The following is a 20,629-nucleotide window of genomic DNA, read 5'->3' as shown; positions in this document are numbered from 1 at the left end:
ACGCTGGCCACACAAAAGGCAACACCCTGAACGAGCATGCAATCCACGTGAAATTTACATCATGTGTTTAAGGCGATGAAATATGCAAACCATTTACATTGCAGCACAGACGCATATCACGGGCAAACACAGTACTACCTACAAGGGCAATGTAAGGTCTTTTGATTAAGTTTCTGAATTCAACACAGGAAGAATACTGACGTGGGCTGGTAAACCACAGTATCTGCAGCCAGGCCCGTCACTTGGGCAATCAAGGGGGGGGGGGGGAGGTCAATTGACACTCCTGGATTTTGAAAACAAAATGTTTTTATCCATTATTGCTTGAATTTAGAATTTAGAAGTTTTATCCTTTTGAATGCATTGATTTCATACTCTCCCCACTCACCCTCGAAAACTTTGAAATGAGTCTATGCCCAGGCTCGTCATTTCAAAACTTTTCAAGGAATGGGGAAGGGGAAGGGTTCGTGCATTTCATCGGGAAAAACTACGAAATGCGTACAAATATGCCAATTTCATCATGTTTCTAAATCCAAAGGGGTCAATTGCTTCACCCCCCCCCTCCCCGATCGTTTAAATGACGAGGCCTGTTTGCGCCATGACCCTTTCTAGCTCTTCTTTTTCCAAAAAGCACAAACGTCAAAATGAGCTTATGGATGAAAAGACATTTATGACAAAAGCCTGAAAAGCTTTTGTTTCCTAAAAATTTCAGGTGGGCACCCCTGCTTGTATCAACTTAACACTGTACCAACTAGACCCGGTCTCCTCCACTTCGTTTTATTTCCTATGAAATTAGTAAAGTTTATGCCCCTCTAAATGCCTTACCCCTAACCGATTTGGTGTTTTTAATTGACACCTAAGCTTTACCAAAAATTTTGATCATGACATCCCTTAAAATGTTAGCCTGTATCCACTCCTGGAAAAAATGAATACAAATTAACCTCCACGCAACTGGAAGTTCTAATAACGCAAATATCACCTGATGCAGCGCACATACCCCAATCGTTTTCCCAAGGTCGATGTGACTATTGCATTCTAAAATGCCACCAAAGTCACTGGGATACAAGTTTCATAAGATTACATCTACCCGGCTTTAAAGCGTGAATTTCATGTCCGCAAGCAAAGTTAATTGGACATATTATCTTAATAGAGGATCGGCTGCAAAAACATCTGCCCCATCATCAACGGTTTTCAAAGTGCGTGGCAGGGTAGACTCATTCCGGGGCGCAACCAAGAGAGGACTTTAGATCCCCTCCACCCAGAATCCTTGGCGTAGAAAATCCAAATGAGTTTTTTTAACATAAAAATATAGTATTTGCGCACAATTCTTCCTAATATTATGAGAACTACCGTCATGCTTAAGAAAACAATAATCTAGGCTGAACGAGCTGCCTTTGGCAGTACAAGCTGTGAAGGTTTTTCTTTGAGAATTTTTTTACCTTTCAATAGGCAGAAATGCTGAGAAATTTTGATGGAGACAAGAGCAAACTGGGAAATGCAGAGAAATTTTTGCTGCACTTACTCGGTGTTCCAAGGTAAGACGTCGACACTCCATAACTTTCATTTGTATAGAATATTATATTTGGGGTAAACCTAACCTGACAGCGTTGTTATGCTGTGATTAGGATCTACGTAGCCTTCACAATGCTTCCAGGTTAGGTTTGCCGCAACTATAGTTTGTTATTAATTTTGAAAAACATTTCATGATAAATACAGTCAACTCTCGATTACTCGAAGTCCTAAAAGACTGGCTAAAGCGTTCGAGTTATTGGTAATTCGAGTTATGGGACGTTTTTACAACAGTCTCAAGAGTTTAGGACCCGATGAAAACTTCGAGATAAAGAAATATTCGAGATTCGGCTGAATATATGTTAAAATTTTAGCTAGAAATGGTTGATTTTCTTCGCAATTTTATCTTGAAATGCTGTGAACTCTTTTTCAGCTACAAGCTGAGAATCGAGAGCATGCTACTCAAGGAAGAATTCATGGCGAATCAGGAGTTCCTGGAAAGCGGAATCGAAACCATACGCTGTGCTGTCCAAGGTTTGTTTCTTTTATGTCGTTATTCTTATTAGATCAGGTCAAGGAAGAATTCAAACATATTTTAATTATGTATGATTCATACCATCGGCTGGCTCGTTTGTTCAATAAATAATTTCGCCAATCAGTTTATATTTCGTTGAGTTATCCAATCATTTTCTTTCTTCGATGGTGGGCGCATGTTTGACGCCTCATCTCGAAAATGCAGAGAACCCAATTAAAACACATCGTCTCCTTTCGGTTATTTCTTCAGGCCACTGCCAAAAAATGAGTAGGGGAACATGGTGCAAAGTGAAATAGCGGTGCCAAGTGAACTGGTGAAATATTTACTCTATTTTTAGCTCCATCAATCTGGTATTACTTAAACTATGAAGAACCATATGTAATTTATTCCAGTAAGGAAAAAAAAATACCACCGAAGATTAAAGCATTTGGTAATGCAGACAATTTTTTTAAAAAATGATACTCATATTGTAATATTTGGTTGTAAGTCAAAAATTATTTTTGATACAATAAAATGATAAAGTTCTTGCTTTTGACATTTTAAATACTAATTGAGACCTTCTAATATTCAATGCAGTAAAAATTTAGTTAATATTTAGCTTATTTGTTTTTTAAATCAATTGTACAATTAGTCAAGTACATACGGGGCAAAGTGGATGGGGCAAAGTGAAATAGTTTGGTTCATTTACTCACTCAATCATTTAATATAAATCACTTACGTTTTCATTTAATTATTACTTTATTTACATTCCTTCAATTAGTAATTCACTTATTTATTCATTCATTCACTTATTTTCTTATTCATTTATTCTTTTACTCGTTCATTCATTTTTCTTCATATAATTATTGATTTATTCATTGAATTTCTCGTTTATTGTTTCATTATCTTTTCATTTATTCACTCAACCTTTCATTTACTGATTCTTTCGATCAAAAATATGTTTTATAATGAAATAGAAAATGCTTCATTAGAATGCACAGCTTTGCCCATAATAGAAAAATTAAAAGGTCTTTTGGTTCGCCTGTATATTTACAAATAATGTATGGTGAATTTTCTCGCCAATTAGCTTGTACCCATGTTACGGTTCCACGTTATGATAATTTCGTATCTCGCCAATTGGCTTGTGCCCATGTTATGGTTCCACGTTATGATAATTTCATAATTTACTCGTCCATCTTATGATAATTTTGTTCTTAAAATTGGAATAGAAAAAGAACCACATCGAATTTTCGAAAAATCGCTTCGAGGTGCACACCCCCATGCTACGAACTAACTTTGCCATTAATGAATAAGTAATTAAAAATTTCAAATTTTAATGACTCTAATCTGTCCTGAAATCGGTTTCCACGGGGAAAATATCTAGCTAAACCACGGGGAAAATATTTGAGCTCCCTCTTGCAACTTTGCATATGGGCGCCCATGGACGGATGAATTCATAACAAAGATGAGACTGCAATCTCTGGAAATGATAACTAGACTGTCGGTATATTGCATCGAATTATATCATTTCATTTCCTTTTTAGCCTACTTTCCCAGTAAAAGTCAGAAAAGGAAGAAAAAAGCATGAAAGAAGGCTAAATGCATCTTAAAAATATCGCGAAAAGCAAAAAAAAGTCAAAACTAAATAAAATAATTGAATAAAAATCGAAAAATTAAAAATTGGAAAGTAGGGTATTGAGATGGGGAAAAATGTCTGTCGGTCTGTCTGTCTGTCTGTCTGTCCCCCCCCCCCCTAATAACTTTTGAATGAATAGTTCTCGGCGAGGACATCTCATTCCCACATTTCACTTTTTGATTTGAACTATTTTTTGTTCAATTTTGAACAGTTCAAAAAAACTTAACATTAGCGCCTACGGGGAAATTCAAGGCAATTCCGAACTGTGAGACGAATTTGCTTCAAACAAACTTTGTAGGAAAAAGCGTTCGATGAAAAACTTGTATATAAAATATCTTTTTGAGTTGAACAATTTTCCGTTCAATTTTGAACAGTTCAAATCCCTTAACATTAGCGCCTATGGAGAAACTGAAAGTCAATGTAGATTCCGTACTTGAAGGCGGATTTACTTCAAACAAATTTTGTTGGAAATAGCTCTTGACGCCAAACTTCAGACTTCGACTCCGAGAATTTTGGGGCATTTGACTCCGACTCCGACTCCTGTGCCCGACAATTAATCGGACTCCGACTCCCCGACTTCGACTCTGACTTCGTAGCTTTGGCAAAAATTTATACACGGAGGACAAATGACAGACTCCGATTCTTAGATATTCGACTCCAACTCCTTTACCCCAAAATGAGATTGACTTCGACTCCGACTCCGCAGCTATGGTTTTGACTGTGAAATAATTATTGTTGATTTGACTTGTTTTTATTTTTACGCTAAAGTTTTAATTTAGGTATTCAGTTTTCGGCGAATAAACTCGAAGTCATTTATGTTTCTACATAAAGATATGCGCAGACGATTTTTTTATTTTTTATTTTTTTTTTGACAATGAAAATTATTTTTTTAAGTTGACATTTTATTGTTTTAATTTATTTTGGTAAGTGCATTCATTCATTTAAAAGATTGTTTTTGGCAACAGGGGAAAAAGGAACGATTTTTTTTTTTTTTTTTGATATGATGAATTTATTTTAATGAGCTTATTAATTTTAATTATTATTTTTTCGTTTTAAAAGCTGTTAAAGATTTTTTTAAATATTTTATTCCTAGAAATCAGCTTAAAGTATTTTAAAAATATGTTTGAAAAAATTTGCGATTTTAGCTATTTTTGAGAATATTGATCCGGTACTAGAAAGTAGTATGGGCATACGGGAAAGTAGGCTCGTCTAGTTCTAGACAGAACTTCTTGTCTTCAATGCAAAAAGTAATACTTCTTGTCCAAGTTGCAGCACGTTTTCGTTGAAATTAAAATTAATTTGTTTTGCTGAAAGTCATTAGATGTTAATTGTTGTTTCATGTTTTTCATCCCTTAGAGCTCGAGGAATGCAAGAAACTGCACGAGATCCTCTACATGGTGCTTGTGGCTGGCAACTTCTTAAATGCGGTAAGCGCGCAGATATTGAATCTCACATTGACTCATGCCTCCTATTTAGAGATGCACCGAGTATCATACTTCGCCGAATACCTCGGATATACACTCAGTTAGTACTCTACCGAATACCGAAAATTTAGTTAAAAATTTTTAACTGCGAAATTGATAGTACACGTCTATTTTCAGAAGCCGTGAAGATTTATGAACAAAAAACTGTGATTCGTGATTAATTTAATTAGTGTTTTAAAAAAATGTTTAATGTTGTATATGGTGTAAAATTCAAGCAATTAAAATATTGCAAAATTTAAGGTATCCAAACGTGCGGGTACGCAGATCCAGGCGTGGTTGCCTTTTGCCATTTGATTTGCTTTCAATTATTTTATCATATTTTTTTTTTCAATGGGACTGTACAAGAGATCCACCTCAAGAGGCGTCTGAGCCATAACCAGACCTACAGCGCTTTCTTACAATGCATCAGTCTTTCGTGTGTCACCATTAAGACGCTGATGGCGTGACACAGTTGATTTTTGACACCCAGTTTCCATCAGATGGAGGCACCTGGGATCTCATTTGATACGAAATCGCAGTAGGAATTTTAAGCCAAACGAATACCCCTTGGGAATTCTTATATGCCGTGTAATCATACAACATGGGCGCTGATAATTTTCTGCATCTCAAAAATCCACCGATTAGCCACCTCAGGCAGGCCAGAACCCGGGTCCACAGGCGTAGAAGGCCAGCGCCTAACCATCCCGCCACCAGCCGGTCTCATTAAAAATGACTTTCAGTCAGAGTACCGTGATATGTTAATTATGCTATGATGATAAGCACAAGTAAATCAGTTGCTGTTTGCTGATGTAAAGCCATGACAGCACCCTATTAAACAGGAACTACAACAACCTTTTTTGTGGCTGTTGCGTCAGGTGTGAAAAGTAAATCTTTAAGAGCCTCCTTGAGAAAGGTGGTCCATCTTTGTTCATCTTGTTATCTGGTCTGATGAGATTCACACTGCTTCTGTTTCACAGGGTGGTTACGCCGGTAACGCAGCTGGCTTCAAAATGCTGTCCCTCCTGAAGCTGACAGACATCCGTGCCAACAAGCCCAGCGTCACACTCATCCACTATGTAGTAGAGGTAAGGACATCCTCAAACGATATTTATGAATTTTATTACTGATTGGAATGAAGAAGTTAAACATTTTGTGATAATTTGCTTCCGTTTAACCGCTATTAGTATTTTCACAGCTACGTACTGATTGCAATACTCCTCCAAATGAAAATAAAAGAAAAACAAATTGACTAGGCCATTATACAGAAACTATCCATTATCTTTTACGATATAAAAAGACGGCTTTAAGAGTGGCTAATATTTACTCGTTTTTCTTGTTTGATTTGTTACTTGATTTACGTTTTTTATGTAACTATTTTTATATCTTCAATTAAAAAAAAATGTAGTCTTCCTTGGTTCAAGAAATTCGGGCTTCTTACTTAGCACGATTCACTACAACAATGCGCAAAGCTTGTTAAAGTAAACGGTCTGTTCAGCAAATTTTAAGAATTCAGACATTTTTCCGGAAACTCTCAAGTCCACAAAAGTAGGGGGGGGGGAGGCCTAGACGTAGAAAGTCATGTGGGTGTCCACATCAGATTTGTTCCACTCATCGTTATTTCCCTTAGTGAATTCTAGAAGAGAAAACTGGAATCTCTAATCAGGAAAACCGAACATAGAATGTTCGGTTTTACAGCAGCCGGGAGTGTTTCTCAACAAGCTAGACTCAAAAACCTTCGTAGTATTTGCATTTGCTGAAAATATTCTGTTATGCGTAATGTTGAAGATCTGGATTTCTTCATTTATGCTGAAAGTTGGAATTGCAGATTATTCCTGCTCTGATCGCCATTATTATCCAACTTTTCCTGATTAATGAAACTAACTTTCGATTGCAGAACTCCCGATTTGAAATAAGAAGCAGTAAGTGAAAAAAATAAAAGCGAAATAAAAAGAAAATCGCTTTTTTGTATTCAATTACAATGGCTTACTGCTTTCATACATTTCTGAGACGGAGACTGTTTATTTCGATATTTCTGTGATTTCTTCAAGTTTTGTCCAAGAATTTAGAATCGCCGCACCGTGTACAGAACAAGAGCGTTGTGTCCGCTTGATGGCATCCGGCTTCGGCGACTGCGTGGTAGTTGTCAACGGATTTGGCGATATTTAGCCAAATTTCGAGATTTAACTGACGAATTTGGATCGATGCCCCCAGAATAATTTTGAGTAACAGTTTTAGATGATATGCATGCATAAATTTCAACGGAATAGATTTTAAATAATACATAGTCTGCTATTTATATTTCTTGCCTAATAGTGAAAAAACAAATATTTATCATCAAAATTTGTTTTATTGTTTTTTCAAAATATTCTCCATGAAGTTCTATACACTTTTGCATACGTTTGAACCAATTTTCGAAGCAATTTTTCCACTCTGATTTAGGGAACTCCAAAACATGCATTTTGAATGCATCAACCGCTTCTTCAGGTGTCGAAAATCGTTGTCCATGTAATTTATTTTTTATGTAAGGGAATAAAAAAAAGTCATTGGGTGCCAAGTCAGGGCTGTGCGGCGGATGACCCATTAATTCAATGTTTTCTCCTTTCAGAAATTCCTTTGTTTGAGCCGATGTGTGAGAGCTCGCTTGTCATGATGCAGAATGATTCGCCTTTTCTTCTGCTTTTTTCGAATTTCTTCTGGCAAACAAATGGTAGTGTGCCATTCAGAATTAACTGTCCTCTAATGCCACTGTTGCCACGTGATCGGTAATTCCGAAGAAACAGGCAACCATTTGTTTCAATGTGCTTCTCTGTCGAACAACTTTTGTTGGATTTGGTTCGTCTTGGAAGACCCATACAGTCGATTGCTGTTTTGTTTCCGGCTCATATGCATAGATCCATGATTCGTCACCTGTGCAGATATTATAAACAGCCTTTGATGCCCCTTTAACATATTTTGTCAACATATCTTTGCACCAATCGGCACGAGCCTTCTTTTGAACATTTGTCAGATTATGCGGGATCCAACGCGAACAATTTTTTTTACGGCGAAATGTTCATGTAAAATTTTGTCGATGCTTGTCATACCAATGTCCAGAGCTCCCTCAATCTCACGGTATGTCACATGACGATCTTGCTTTATCAGTTCACGCACAGCCTCGATAGTTTCTGGCACAACAACCGTTTTAGGACGACCTGCACGGAATTCGTCCTGGATCGAACATCGGCCACGATTAAATTCGTTATACCAGTTTTTTACAGTGCTGTAGGATGGTGCTTTATCGCTGTGTAAAGAATTAAGTTCATCAAAGCAATCTTGTCTTGACAATCCATGTCGAAAGTTATGAAAAATAATCGCACGAAAATGTTCACGAGTCAGTTCCATTTTTCTAGAGAGATGAATTTTTACTTTTACTGTAAACAACACAAATCAAGCAAAAATGGCAAATCTTTCAGAAGAATTTATGTTAAAAAACATCAAACTTCCTATTTAAATCGTCTGCTGTCGCCTAGCAACGATTTCTGTTGCCAAGGCCAGAAATATGAATAGCAGCCCTCGTATCTCCGACACGTAAAGGTTTCAGAAATATGAGACAATGACAAGCAAAATGACTTCTTCAAAGTTTCCTGAATCCAACAGCATCTGCATCGACTCCAGAGAAACTGAAGATTTCGAAGAGACATGGTTGTACAAACAGACGCGCATTGATTTTAATATACAGTTGGTAGATGAAGAAATTTTTAGGTGAATTATTATTGCTGTCAGTATTTTTTAAACGGCCTGAAATTTTAATGTAATGATCATGATATTCCGTGCCACGTTCAAGGCAGTTACTACAGAATTATTCTTTTCTTTTGCAGCAAGTGGCAAAGAAACGACCCGATTTGTTGGAGTTTTTGGAGGAAGTTCAGAATTTGGAAGAAGCTTCTAAGTACGTATCCTATTTACAAACTGATCGCTTTTAACTAACTTTCGAACACTCATTTGGAAAGAGTAAGTGAAGAGTTGGTACAATGGGACATTAAAATTGAACTACATTTTCATTAAAAATATAAAAGTGCCATGGGTGTAGTGAGCAACGAATTAACGGTATTTCAACCCCCCCCCCCCTGTTGCGAAATATAAACTCAATAGCTGCAACTCTCAGACAAAGAAAGTTAACAATATCATTCTACTGCTAAAATGAACGCTAGTTAATAGGCGAATGAAAAATTAAAAGCACTAGCCTGTAACGTAAATCGAATAGTTTATAAACCAGAGATTCCCAACTTGTGTGGGTCGCGAAACATTTCTTAGGGGGTCACGACATTATCCATATATTAAAAAATACATTATTGCATAGTTGAAAAATTAAAATTCCTAGGAGGAAAATAGCATCATTTTAGAGTAGCATCAATAGTTGAGCGCATTGGCGAATCCAGGAGAATGGCTATGGTGCTACAACAACCCCTCCCTCCTCTCATGCCAGAGTACCTGGCCTCAGGACATCATCTAAGACAACAGTTCCCAAACTTTTTAGGCCACGGAACCCTTAATGCATTGCTTTTACCTCATGGAGCCCCATCATTGTTTATGACTTAAAGACAAAATTTTAACGATGTGGAGTCAAATGATAATAAGGAAAAATCATTCGAATGCTTTCTCTCTACATAGAAGAAACTATTAATCACGTGAAAATTTTCGTATTTTGATAGATTATCGAGTTTTAAGGTGTGCTGAGCGTTGAACTTATTTTGACTATTTTTGAAAATTTTCTGTCCATCTGTTTGTTTTTCCATTATCTAACCGAGTTATTGTGTGGGCATTCTAATTCAAAACACAGAACATGGAGTTGAACGAAATGTGCACCCCTATGTGAACCGGTAACGATTAGTTTTGGCACCAATCTCTTCAGAGGGTGGCATATACGAATAATTTCCACTATTATTCCGACTGCTGTATTTGAAACAATAATACAAAGATTCGCATAAAAATCGGAGCTCATATGCATCACAATAGGAGAGGAGCTGACAAAGTTTTGCCGTCATTCATTTCCAAAGGGTTTAAAAAAAAAAAAAACAAAAAAAAATTTTTTTTTCTCAAAAAAAAAAAAAAAAGGGAACAGTTCAGAAAAAAAAAAAAAGCGAAGTACAAGGTAACCTCAACTGAAACATTTGTAGATTAGTTTTGAGTTGGCTTTAGCATCGATCAAAAAAGGAAGATGCATCGAGTACTTTTGTGGTCCTACGTAGCTGATGCTCTCTTGCATGATTCAGCCCCTGTGCATTATCAGAACAAGAACTGTGTCCAAGACACTTGATATAGAAAACTTAGTTGCGATAACACATACATTTAAAATTCCTCCAAGAATAAAAACTGCGCCAACCCGGTTAATATAATAAGTAAACATGTAGAATACAAAAACTCAGCTTTCCTGTGTTATTTCGTCTCTCACAACAAAAGAGGTAACTTTCTCCTTGAAAGAAATTACCAAAAATATAGGCAAGAGCTAGGCTGATTGTACCAACCGACGTCATGCAAAACATAGAAAAACTGCTAAAGATTGTATTGTCTTTCGCTTCAGCTGAAAAATCGTCTGTTCATTTGTAATTGTTCAAACAATGCTTCAAAAGTTTGTTTTGGATAGCCAGCGTATTTTGTACGAAAAAGTAGTGATTTGTGATGATTACTCATATCTTCATAAATCTTGCTCAATAGTGTTACTGGAAGCAACGAGAATTGAAAAAAAAAAATAACTACTTCTGAAGATTCATCAAGAACTTTCTTTAAATCAGATGGTGTTTTTTTTTTTTTTTTAATTGTTGGCATTGCGATGATACAACGACGCCTGCTACTCCAATTTAGAGCAGCATTTTTTATCACTGAAAGTTTTTCTTTTTCTGAAATTACTGTGGAAAATATTAAATTTATGCATCTCGTGGTGGAACCCAAGGGTTTTGCGGAACACACCTTGGGAATCGCTGCTCTAAGATTATCATATGCTCATATGCTTTGATTTAGGGACTTCAATCTCTACAAATTTCCGCGACAGTGTCCCGAATACCCTCCCTCTAATATTATCTAAAATCGTCTAAAATTTCGTTTTTTGGAACTTCAATTTTGAGTAATTTTGTGAGAGATTCTCTAAGCCCAAACCCTTATCCTGAAAGGAGTCCTGTAGTTGCGTTTTTAACTTTTAATTTTAGAAATATTCCAGAGAAGAGCCCCAAACCCCTTCCCATCCTCGAACTTCACCAAAAATAACCTAGAAATGGATTTGTAGGATTTTAATTTCGAAAAAAAAAAATTCCAGGGGAGTGCCTGCAGTCCCTCTTCACATAATTAGGACTTAAACTTCAAAAAAAGTTTTGGGAGCACCCGAGATTCTCTCTCCCGCATACATCCTTAAAACTCGTCTAAAATTTCGTTTTTGGAACATCAATTCCGAACAAACTCCGGGGGCGGGGTGGGGGGAGGCTCCCAATCCAAACCTTTTTCTTAATGTTTATTAAGATAGCCTATATTTGCGTTTTTAGAACCTCAAACTCAAAACATTTTCCGGGGAAAGGTCGCCCGAAGCCCTTTTCTTCGCTAAATTTCAACGAAGATAGTCTACAACTCAGTTTTTTGGGACATATCATTTTTATCTTCGAAAAATTAGAGAGCATCCTTATCCACTTCCCCCTCCCCCATCGTTAAAATTCGTTTAAAACATCATTTTTAGGACTTTGAGAAATTTCAAAGGCAAATCTCCGAGCTTCAACCGTTCTTAAAAGTCCCTGAACTTCTCCTTCGAACATCACCGGAGATCATGTAAACTGCAGTTCTAGAACTACAATTTCGAGCAATTTCCAAGGAAGGACAATCGCGCATGTTGCACTTACGACTGTAGATTCATAGTGTTAATTCTCTTTCTCCGCTATATAACGCAATTCTCTTAATTTGATTGCTCATAATGCTAGTAATGACACCTCCTCCTCCCTCCTCCAAATATAAATCAGGACTCTTTCTCTCTATCTTAATATACAGACGTGTGAAAAAAAACGGAGGATTTTCCTAATGCCCACTCCCAATTTTTTGACATCGCAACCACCTAGTTAAAAGAAAATGCCTTCATTCACTTCACTGAAAGTTGAAGAAAACCAAATCCTGAATTCGCGCCACTGCTAAGACGCAAAAATTTTGAAAGTGCTGAAATGCATGTTTAATATCATCGAGAATCTTTTTTTTTTATATTTCTGCACTATTGCGTACTGCATTTATTGCGTATAAATTTTTTAATTTAAAATATGCTATTAGAAAACTTAATACAGCTCTCTGACTAGAGTTCAAAATCAACGGGAGTAACGCAGAATTCGTTTGTAATCACTGGTAAATCTTTTGAAATAAGAACCGAGTTATTATCTCTTGACTAAAAACAGTCGCGTGAAACGGCACTCCGTAAGAACCTGAAAAGAAAAACAAAAAATAACGGTGTCATTGCAGGTGTTTCAAAAAAGAAGGAAATAAAGAACTGCAACGTTTGGTGTACACGTTTCTTACGAACGAACTCTCAGTCTGACACCTGATAAATAAGATAGAGAAAGCACTGAACTTAAGAACTTTCTGGCCCAATCAAACCCAAGCTGATGGCATGCAAAAACCTACTTATGCTATCAATCTATGTTACCTCTGCCGTGTATTTCTACATTGGCAAAAGAAAAGAAAAATACTGTAAATTTGAGCACAGACCAAAAACACATAATTAATTGATAGTTGTGCAACTGTTTCAACTGGGCTATCCAGAGTTACAAGACAGCCAATCAGGGACTATACGCAGTCTAGTTGGCTCACAGCTGCCTACAGAACTCTTTGCTTGCACTTGAGTACCTCAAAACTTAAAGATGCCTTACAATGTCTAGCACTGTTCGTAATATGAATTGATTTGCCCATATGATTCGCCTAAAGAAACGACAAGTGTATACAAAAGGGATTTAAAAAAGTAAATTACATGGCCTTCCTAAGAATTCACAACAATGCTACCACTGCAATTGAAATTGACTAAAACCAAGGCATTAAAACATTGCGATTAATATTAATTGAATAAATAGATAGCAACTATATAAAAGAAGAAACAAAGATCAAGAAATTCGAGTTTTTAAGGTTTAAGGTTCCAAAATTAAAATTCAGGTTAACTGAATATGACGACATGCTCCCCCCCCCCCCCCCCCCCCCCGTTTGGTTCTCAAACAATATCACAAATCTCGAATCATGAAACGTCTTTCGTCACAAGAAACTGGAATAAACACAGTATGCAAAGAAATTTTAGAACCTGAAGTCCTACGCAAGCTGTGTGTAGTAAATAGAATGCTACTAAAATAGCACGTAATTTGCAGATGGCCACGAAGGAAAATATGCTTTCATTGTAGCAATACTGTAACAGAAGTAAAAGCGCTAAAAGGCATCAATTCAACTGGAAAAAAGCTTTATTGGCTACTAGGGGTACCCGCACGGCTTTGCCCGTAATAGAAAAATTAAAAGGTCTTTTGGTTGGCCTGTATAGTTACAAATAATGTATGGTGAATTTTCTCGCCAATTGGCTTGTACCCATGTTATGGTTCCACATTATGATAATTTCGTATCTCGCCAATTGACTTGTGCCCATGTTACGCTTCCACGTTATGATAATTTCGTAATTTACTCGTCCATCTTATGATATTCTTGTTCTCAAAATTGGAATAGAAAAAGAACCACATCGAATTTTCAAAAAATCGCTTCGAGGTGCACACTCCCATGCTACAAATTAACTTTGTGCCAAATTTCATGAAAATCGGCCGAAAGGTCTAGGCGCTATGCGCGTCAGAGATCCAGACATTCAGACATCCTCCGGACAGAGAGACTTTCAGCTTTATTATTTGTAAAGAAGAAGAATAAAGAAAACAGGCTAGATAAAAATTATCTGTTGAAAGTACAAGCAGAAATTTTCTGTATATCCACAATATCTTAAGTTCTTTGTTGAGTTTTGTGCTGCTTAACCTTAACTTTAAACGCAGCTGCGCTAAGTTTTCGAATAGCACATTTGAAATTTTAAATTTTATACGCAATAAGTAGTTAATTCATGTCACACCACGCATCTAAAAATACAACACATATGATAAAACTATAATAATCGCAGAAAAATATGGCGCAAACAAAATTTGTACTATTTCAGAAAATTTATAGAAAACGTTAAAAAACTGAAAATTAGTAAAACTTCTACTCATTTGTGGCAAAGGAAAGAACTGTACCACACACCTCAAAATTTTTATGGGATTTAAGTACCACCAATGGCACCTTTTCCACGCAACTCATCATCGAAAATAAAAATATACTATTTTTACTAATTTTGGCTAATGTACACCAATTGGCCTTGGGACAGGCATACCGCTATTCGCGCTCGTTTCAAACCAAACGGCAGGGGAACATTTCTGTCCACCAAGATGGACACAAAGGATTCTAAAGGCCATTAATGAATGGCCAAGGCCATTAATGAATGATTTTTGACAACAACAAATTGCCTTCTCCAGGCTTTGGGGGTGTTGATTAAGAAAATTTTCTGTGCATGTATTAGGTGTGGCAAATAGGGTCACTAGGTTTCCATGCTATAAATATAAGCAATGATAATTATATTTTAATTCGCTGTTCTTTAGTTATATACTTAAATGTTTATGCATTCTTACAATTTAAATTTTGAAAAATCCTCGATTACCCTACCATAAAAATAAACTCTATTTTCCATAGTAAAGTCCAAACAAACAACGTAAGTAGAAGCACAAATTTGTAAAATACAGACACGTGTTTTGTGCTTCTACTTACGTTGTTTGTTTGGACTTTACTATTCAGCACAAAGGTATTTATTTATCTTATTCTATTTTCCATATCTAAAATATAAATTTTAAAAATTCCAAATAGGAATAATGTAAAAATCTATAGTTTAAACTGTCTTCTATTTCATTACTTAGTCCTTTATTATCATCAAATTCCTCTTGCAATTCACAAGATTTAGAAACCGAAATGGGTATCTATCCTAACGTGTTGAACTTTTTTCTATATCTGGTCTACTACAATGCAAAAAAACTTGACAACTATTGATATCTGCTCGCATTTCATCAATGTTAGACAAATGCCATATTAGGGACAAAGATGCTGCTCATTTATTAACAATCTATGTAGATGCAGTAAATTTAAATCCAGATAACCTTATGATCAATCGTACATCCCATAAGAGAGCAAGAGAAAATCTTCGAGAGGTAAAATCAGATTTCATGAATTTAAATTTAGATTTTTTAGTATTCCCTGGGACACAAAGCTATTGTCCGTTTTTCACTAGTTGAGACTTGGCCACGCCCCCAACACGTGGTATCGGAAGATTCTATATGCGTCTTTTGGGGATGAGGCTTCAGACCAACACTGAGAACGGTTGCAATTGGCCATCGTTATCGCGCTAAGACGAGTGTTCTATAATTTTCTAAGAAATTACCTCCCACCTTCTTTCCCGAAAAAAAGGTGTGCTACTAAGACAATTGTTCGACTTAAAAGTATTTTAAGATTTGCAGTGTATTTCTATACGTTTTGGGTTAATTTATCATTGATTTTGCGAAGGAAATCCTAAACTTTCTGTCTTTCACGCTAAGTAAACATTTTCTGAAAACACGGTGAACAGTAGCAGGTGAAATTGGAAGGAAAATTTTTCCTTCTATTCTGCTGAAACTTTCACAGCTCTCAAACGTGGGTTTTTCATAGGTATTCTAATTATAAATCTCTAATCGCATATTGTTAACTTTGCTGGTCAACCATTTCTCACCTTATTTTCGATCCGATTTTCTTCTTTAAAGCGTTTATTAAATATTACACAGTGCTTAGGGATAAATGAACTACTTTTGCAATATTTCGAACTGTTTTACTTCGAATATAATGAAGAATTAATGCGTTTTCGAATTGTGTTTGTTGTTACTTTGCGAATACGAGTCATTTTTAAAATAATAAGTAGATTTGTAAAGTGAACAAGCAAAAATTAATGCCAAAAGACTTTTTAACTATAACCGCATTGAAAAAATTACAAAAAAAAAAGAAAGAAAACGACAGACGATAACTTTAATTTCGAATTTTTCTGAAAAGATTTCTCTGTCACCTCATTTTTGGCCCATTCAAACAGTCAATATTTTGTTTAAAAAAATGTTGAATTGATGTAATCATATAGAGACAGTATGAAAAAGTATCGAACTACTATTTCGATTCCTAGGCACTTCATTTTTAACCATACACATTTAAAGCCTACGAACAATTTTGGAAGCCTCAGTAGGTAAGTTGCACTCTGTGTGACACATTTCAATACTTTAGTACTATTTTTTTTTCCAATATGGCTTTTCTTCTTCAGAAATGAAAAAATGAACAAAACAAAAATTAAAGCTTTTCACATGCCAATATGGTTATCTACAGAATAATTGAATAAGTGCCTGAAACAACGTTTTATGTTACTGTTTTAACCTATTTATTTTTGTAAATACGAAAAAATATACATGTTTTTTTTATTCAAGTTTTTTCGATTACTCTAAAAGTAATTCAGTTCTTCCAGTACTTTTACGGAACAGCGTTACGTGTGGGGATCATAAAATAGGCAAAAGTTTGTTGCCCGTATTCTAATACAGATCCGAACAAAGACGGACACAAGGGAGGGGCGATGGAGCGACCGCCCCTTCCTTGAGTCGAGATGCAGAACTCTTCCACGGCATGTCTTTGATACTGAAGTTGAAAATTGTTTTAGCCTATCTTCAATATTTTGACGAAGCTCTTGCTGTCTGGAAAATGAAAGTGTAGCACATATCTTATTCTTAACACATTACTGATAGAGATCTGAACTTTGTATAGGAAGTATTTCAAAGTTCCAAAAACTCAATTTTAGATGATATTAAATAGGGTTATAGGTTTCAAGGGCTCTTCTCAGGAAAGTTTGGAAAATTGAAGTCCCCCCCCCCCAAAAAAAAAAGAGGAACTTTAATGGGACACCTTTGATGGCGTTAAGGTAAGGGATGGGGTTTGGTACACTCCTCCGCAATTTTGTAGAAAAGGAAGTCCCTCCTTTTCCCAAAATAACTGAAATGAGACGATCTTTCATGGTGTTTGGAAAGGGGGGGGGGGCGGAGGTTTGCGAATTTATAAAAGGGTAAGGGTGTGAAATCAATCGCCCCCTCCTTGAATAGTTTCTGGATCCGTCCTTGGCTCTGAATGTAAAATGCGTTATTTAACGTTGCTATAGTCAACCTATTCAGTTGTTCAACATATCCCACAGTGGCAAGGAAACTGACTCAACCACAGGAAAAAACTAGTATGTTGTGGCCATCACGAAACTTTCTTCTATATTTTTCTTTTTTTTTTTCTGATCCCTCCCCATGCTTGACGAGGAAGCAATATTCCCAACAAAAACAAAATGACACATGCAAAAACTTGACGACTATCCCAATGTCTGAATTATTGCAAAAGCAAAGCAAAGAGCGAAAATTGAAAGTTATTTTAAAAGCCTTGCTTAAATTAACTACAAATATTTTATTTATTAACAAACATAAGATGGCAACAGTTAAAAATTTTAAATCATTGAGATAATATTTCCGATCATTTCCATACAATTAAAATCACGAGAAATACGCAGACGACAATCTATTACGATTTATCTTTCTTATTGTTGCATTAATAAAACTATTTTTATTCGCAAAAAAAAAAATAAATAAATCAACACCTCTTGGAGCGATTGGCGTCCAAATTGAACCAAAGCCTGTTTACATAAGGATTCACATATATTCCAAATTTCAACCAGAACGCAGCATTACTTCTTGAGATAGGGCACTCACAATAGAAAAAAAGAACGGGCCGATTGCGCTACCCCCCCCTTTTTAGCTGTTGACACCAAAATAAAATCAGCTCTTATACCCACTAAGGGCTACTTGCCGATAAATTTTTCTTTCATTCCGTTCATTATTTCTTGAGATACAGCAGTCACAATTGACGACAAAGAAACGTTCTATGGCTCAACCCCCGTTTGAGTTATTGACACCAAAATTGAATCAGCATCTGTTCCTGTTAATGGCAACATATGGACCAAATTTTGTTTGATTCCACCAGTTACTTCCTGAGGAACAGCAAGCACGCGTAACTCAAAAAACGTCCCATTGCTCCACCCCCCCTTGGAGGGATTCGCGCCAAAAACCAATGGGCACAAGTTCACATAGCGGCACATATGTGTACCGAATTTCGTTCGATTTCATGCGGTAGTTTTTGCTGTAGAGTGGCCACAAAAAACTGGTCACACACAGACGTGACACACACACATACACACACACACACATACACACACACAGACAGACAGACATTTTCCAAAAATAGTCGAAATGGACTCAGCACACCTCAAAACGTTCGAATTCGTCAAAATTCGAAATTCGAAAATTTGCACGAATCCAATACTTTCTTCTATATATTAGATATAGAAGAAAGTAAAAACAGCAATGGAGAAAATTAAGGTATGACGCAATAGTAATTTTAAGTGATTTAGTCTCAAACATTACAGTATGAACAGTCAACTTATTATGTGATGTTTATTAATTAGTTTTTGAAGTATAGATACATAATGCATACTTTAAGCTCGAAAAATATTCTTCCAAATTATGAAATTTTAATGATGTGTCATTATTGATGAAATTGTTTCTACGCCCCCCCCCCCCCCCCCCCGCACCATTTAGGTGAGCTAACTTTGCGGTTTTTGTGTCGAGAAAAAGCACTAAATTTAGATTTTAAATCAATAGCCGGTACGGTTTTCCCAGATTTTGAATTGTGTCACTTTCCTTGCCGGAGTGCGATATGATACTTTATTAAAAACATACATGATCATAAACAAATTGTGACTAGAGTTATCCAGGAAGGAGGGGGTGGAACCGGTCTTTTCCCTTAAAACAATTGTTACTGCGATTTTGGTGACTTAGAGCAAACCTAAGGAGTCGTTCACAAATGATGTCACGCTTGAAAGGGGTAGGGAGAGGGGGTTCGGGGTTCATGAACTTCGGACAGTTAGTCTCAAGGGGGAAGGAGGGGATTATAAGAAATATGACTTCACATATTTTGGTCCAAATACAAGCGTTCGTTATAGCAATATGTTCATCGAACATTGCGTGAGATGTGACGAGGGGAGAGGCTAAGGTGAAGTGTAACGTCCTTTATGGACAATCCGTGTTTACGTTAGGCTACTGTGTACTGAAGTGTTATAACTAACTTCGTTTCTGCCTCCCCCCCCCCCCCCAGAAACGAAGTTGGTTACCTCCCCCTCCCCCGCCTTGAAAATACTCGCCCTGGGGGTAGTCGTCATCTCTTAAGCCGGACCCAACCGATGAACCTATAATTTTAAAACAGTATTCAAACCAAAGACACTTTTTATAACGCATCACAAATTATTACATATTTCTAAACATTAATATTCATGCAATACTTAGAGAAATAGCCTTGATTTTAATAGTCAATTGCTTTAAATATTTCAGATTGATTTTTTATTGTTTTCTCATTTACTTTTATTTCTCACATGTAAATCCTTTCTGGAACAATTGCCCAGTCCCCGCCTTTGGTTCAACCAAGTTTTTTTGGAGGAGGGGGTAGAGGGGGGGGGGGGCAACTTTTGTTCGAATAATGTTTTCATCATTTTTCAAAAATAACTGCTACTGTAGATCTACTGACTGTATATCCGCTCTATATGATCTGAAATTTTGTACAATCCATACAGATGCATCAAAAAGACCCAACCCGTAAGAGCTACTGAGTTACCCCCCCCCCCCCCCTCTCAAGAAAAGGGAGAGGGAGATGGAGAGAGATATTAAGTCTTCAAAACGAACGCAACCCTTAAGCATTTCAATGCCCCAGTCTGTGTGGCAATGAAGTTTTCCTGTCCCCCCCCCCTTTTTTTTTCATCAGCGCACTTGCAATTTCGAATATAGGACGTTAGTGTTTAAAAGGATATCGTTCAAAATTCAGAAAGCCTATCCTTAATAGAAATGTTTCATTCGGAAAACAAAATACCTTACTTTTTTTTGTAAATACAATATTTTTGTTCTGAAATTTTCAGTTTAAAAAGTATAGATTCCCCGTAGACGAGAATTACGCGAAGCTAGAAACGAAAGGAAAGAACACAAAGACATTTTTACAAATCTAAATGCCCGCCAAATTTAGGGTTGTCTCAATTGAAAGCGGCAGCGATCACCCCCGCGCTAAACTTAGCTTTGCTTTCGGGAAGGCGTTCCGAAGTCTCTTCTCCTCATGAACGCACAATACATCCAGATGTAACTGACAAAAAACGCCGATAGGCTTACCATGATAACTTCAGGTCCCAATGTTGAACAGCTACAAGGAATTTCTGAGATATTTCTTCAGTTGTATATGATATCTCAGATGATTGCTCTTTATTGCTAACTGTTCAAGCTGTAGTGTTTTATACTGCGGCTTACAATACCGCCCGTATAAATTGTTCATGTATTTTTTAGAACA

The 20,629-nt window shown here is 36.5% G+C and overlaps 1 protein-coding gene across 1 annotated transcript in view; it reads left to right on the top strand.

Annotated features, from left to right (window-relative positions):
- Positions 1-20,629, top strand: part of LOC129231621 (inverted formin-2-like) — a 220,468-nt gene that overhangs the window by 153,871 nt on the left and 45,968 nt on the right. Inside the window, exons 10-14 of the mRNA XM_054865990.1 lie at positions 1,447-1,532; positions 1,940-2,040; positions 5,013-5,083; positions 6,097-6,204; positions 8,977-9,047. Coding sequence (XP_054721965.1) covers positions 1,447-1,532; positions 1,940-2,040; positions 5,013-5,083; positions 6,097-6,204; positions 8,977-9,047 — 437 coding nt within the window. The remainder of the gene's footprint in view (positions 1-1,446; positions 1,533-1,939; positions 2,041-5,012; positions 5,084-6,096; positions 6,205-8,976; positions 9,048-20,629) is intronic.

Source organism: Uloborus diversus, chromosome 1 (assembly GCF_026930045.1).
Source record: "Uloborus diversus isolate 005 chromosome 1, Udiv.v.3.1, whole genome shotgun sequence".
NCBI lineage: Eukaryota > Metazoa > Arthropoda > Arachnida > Araneae > Uloboridae > Uloborus > Uloborus diversus.
Note: the sequence above shows the minus strand (reverse complement) of the source record. Positions and strands in the feature narration are given on the sequence as shown.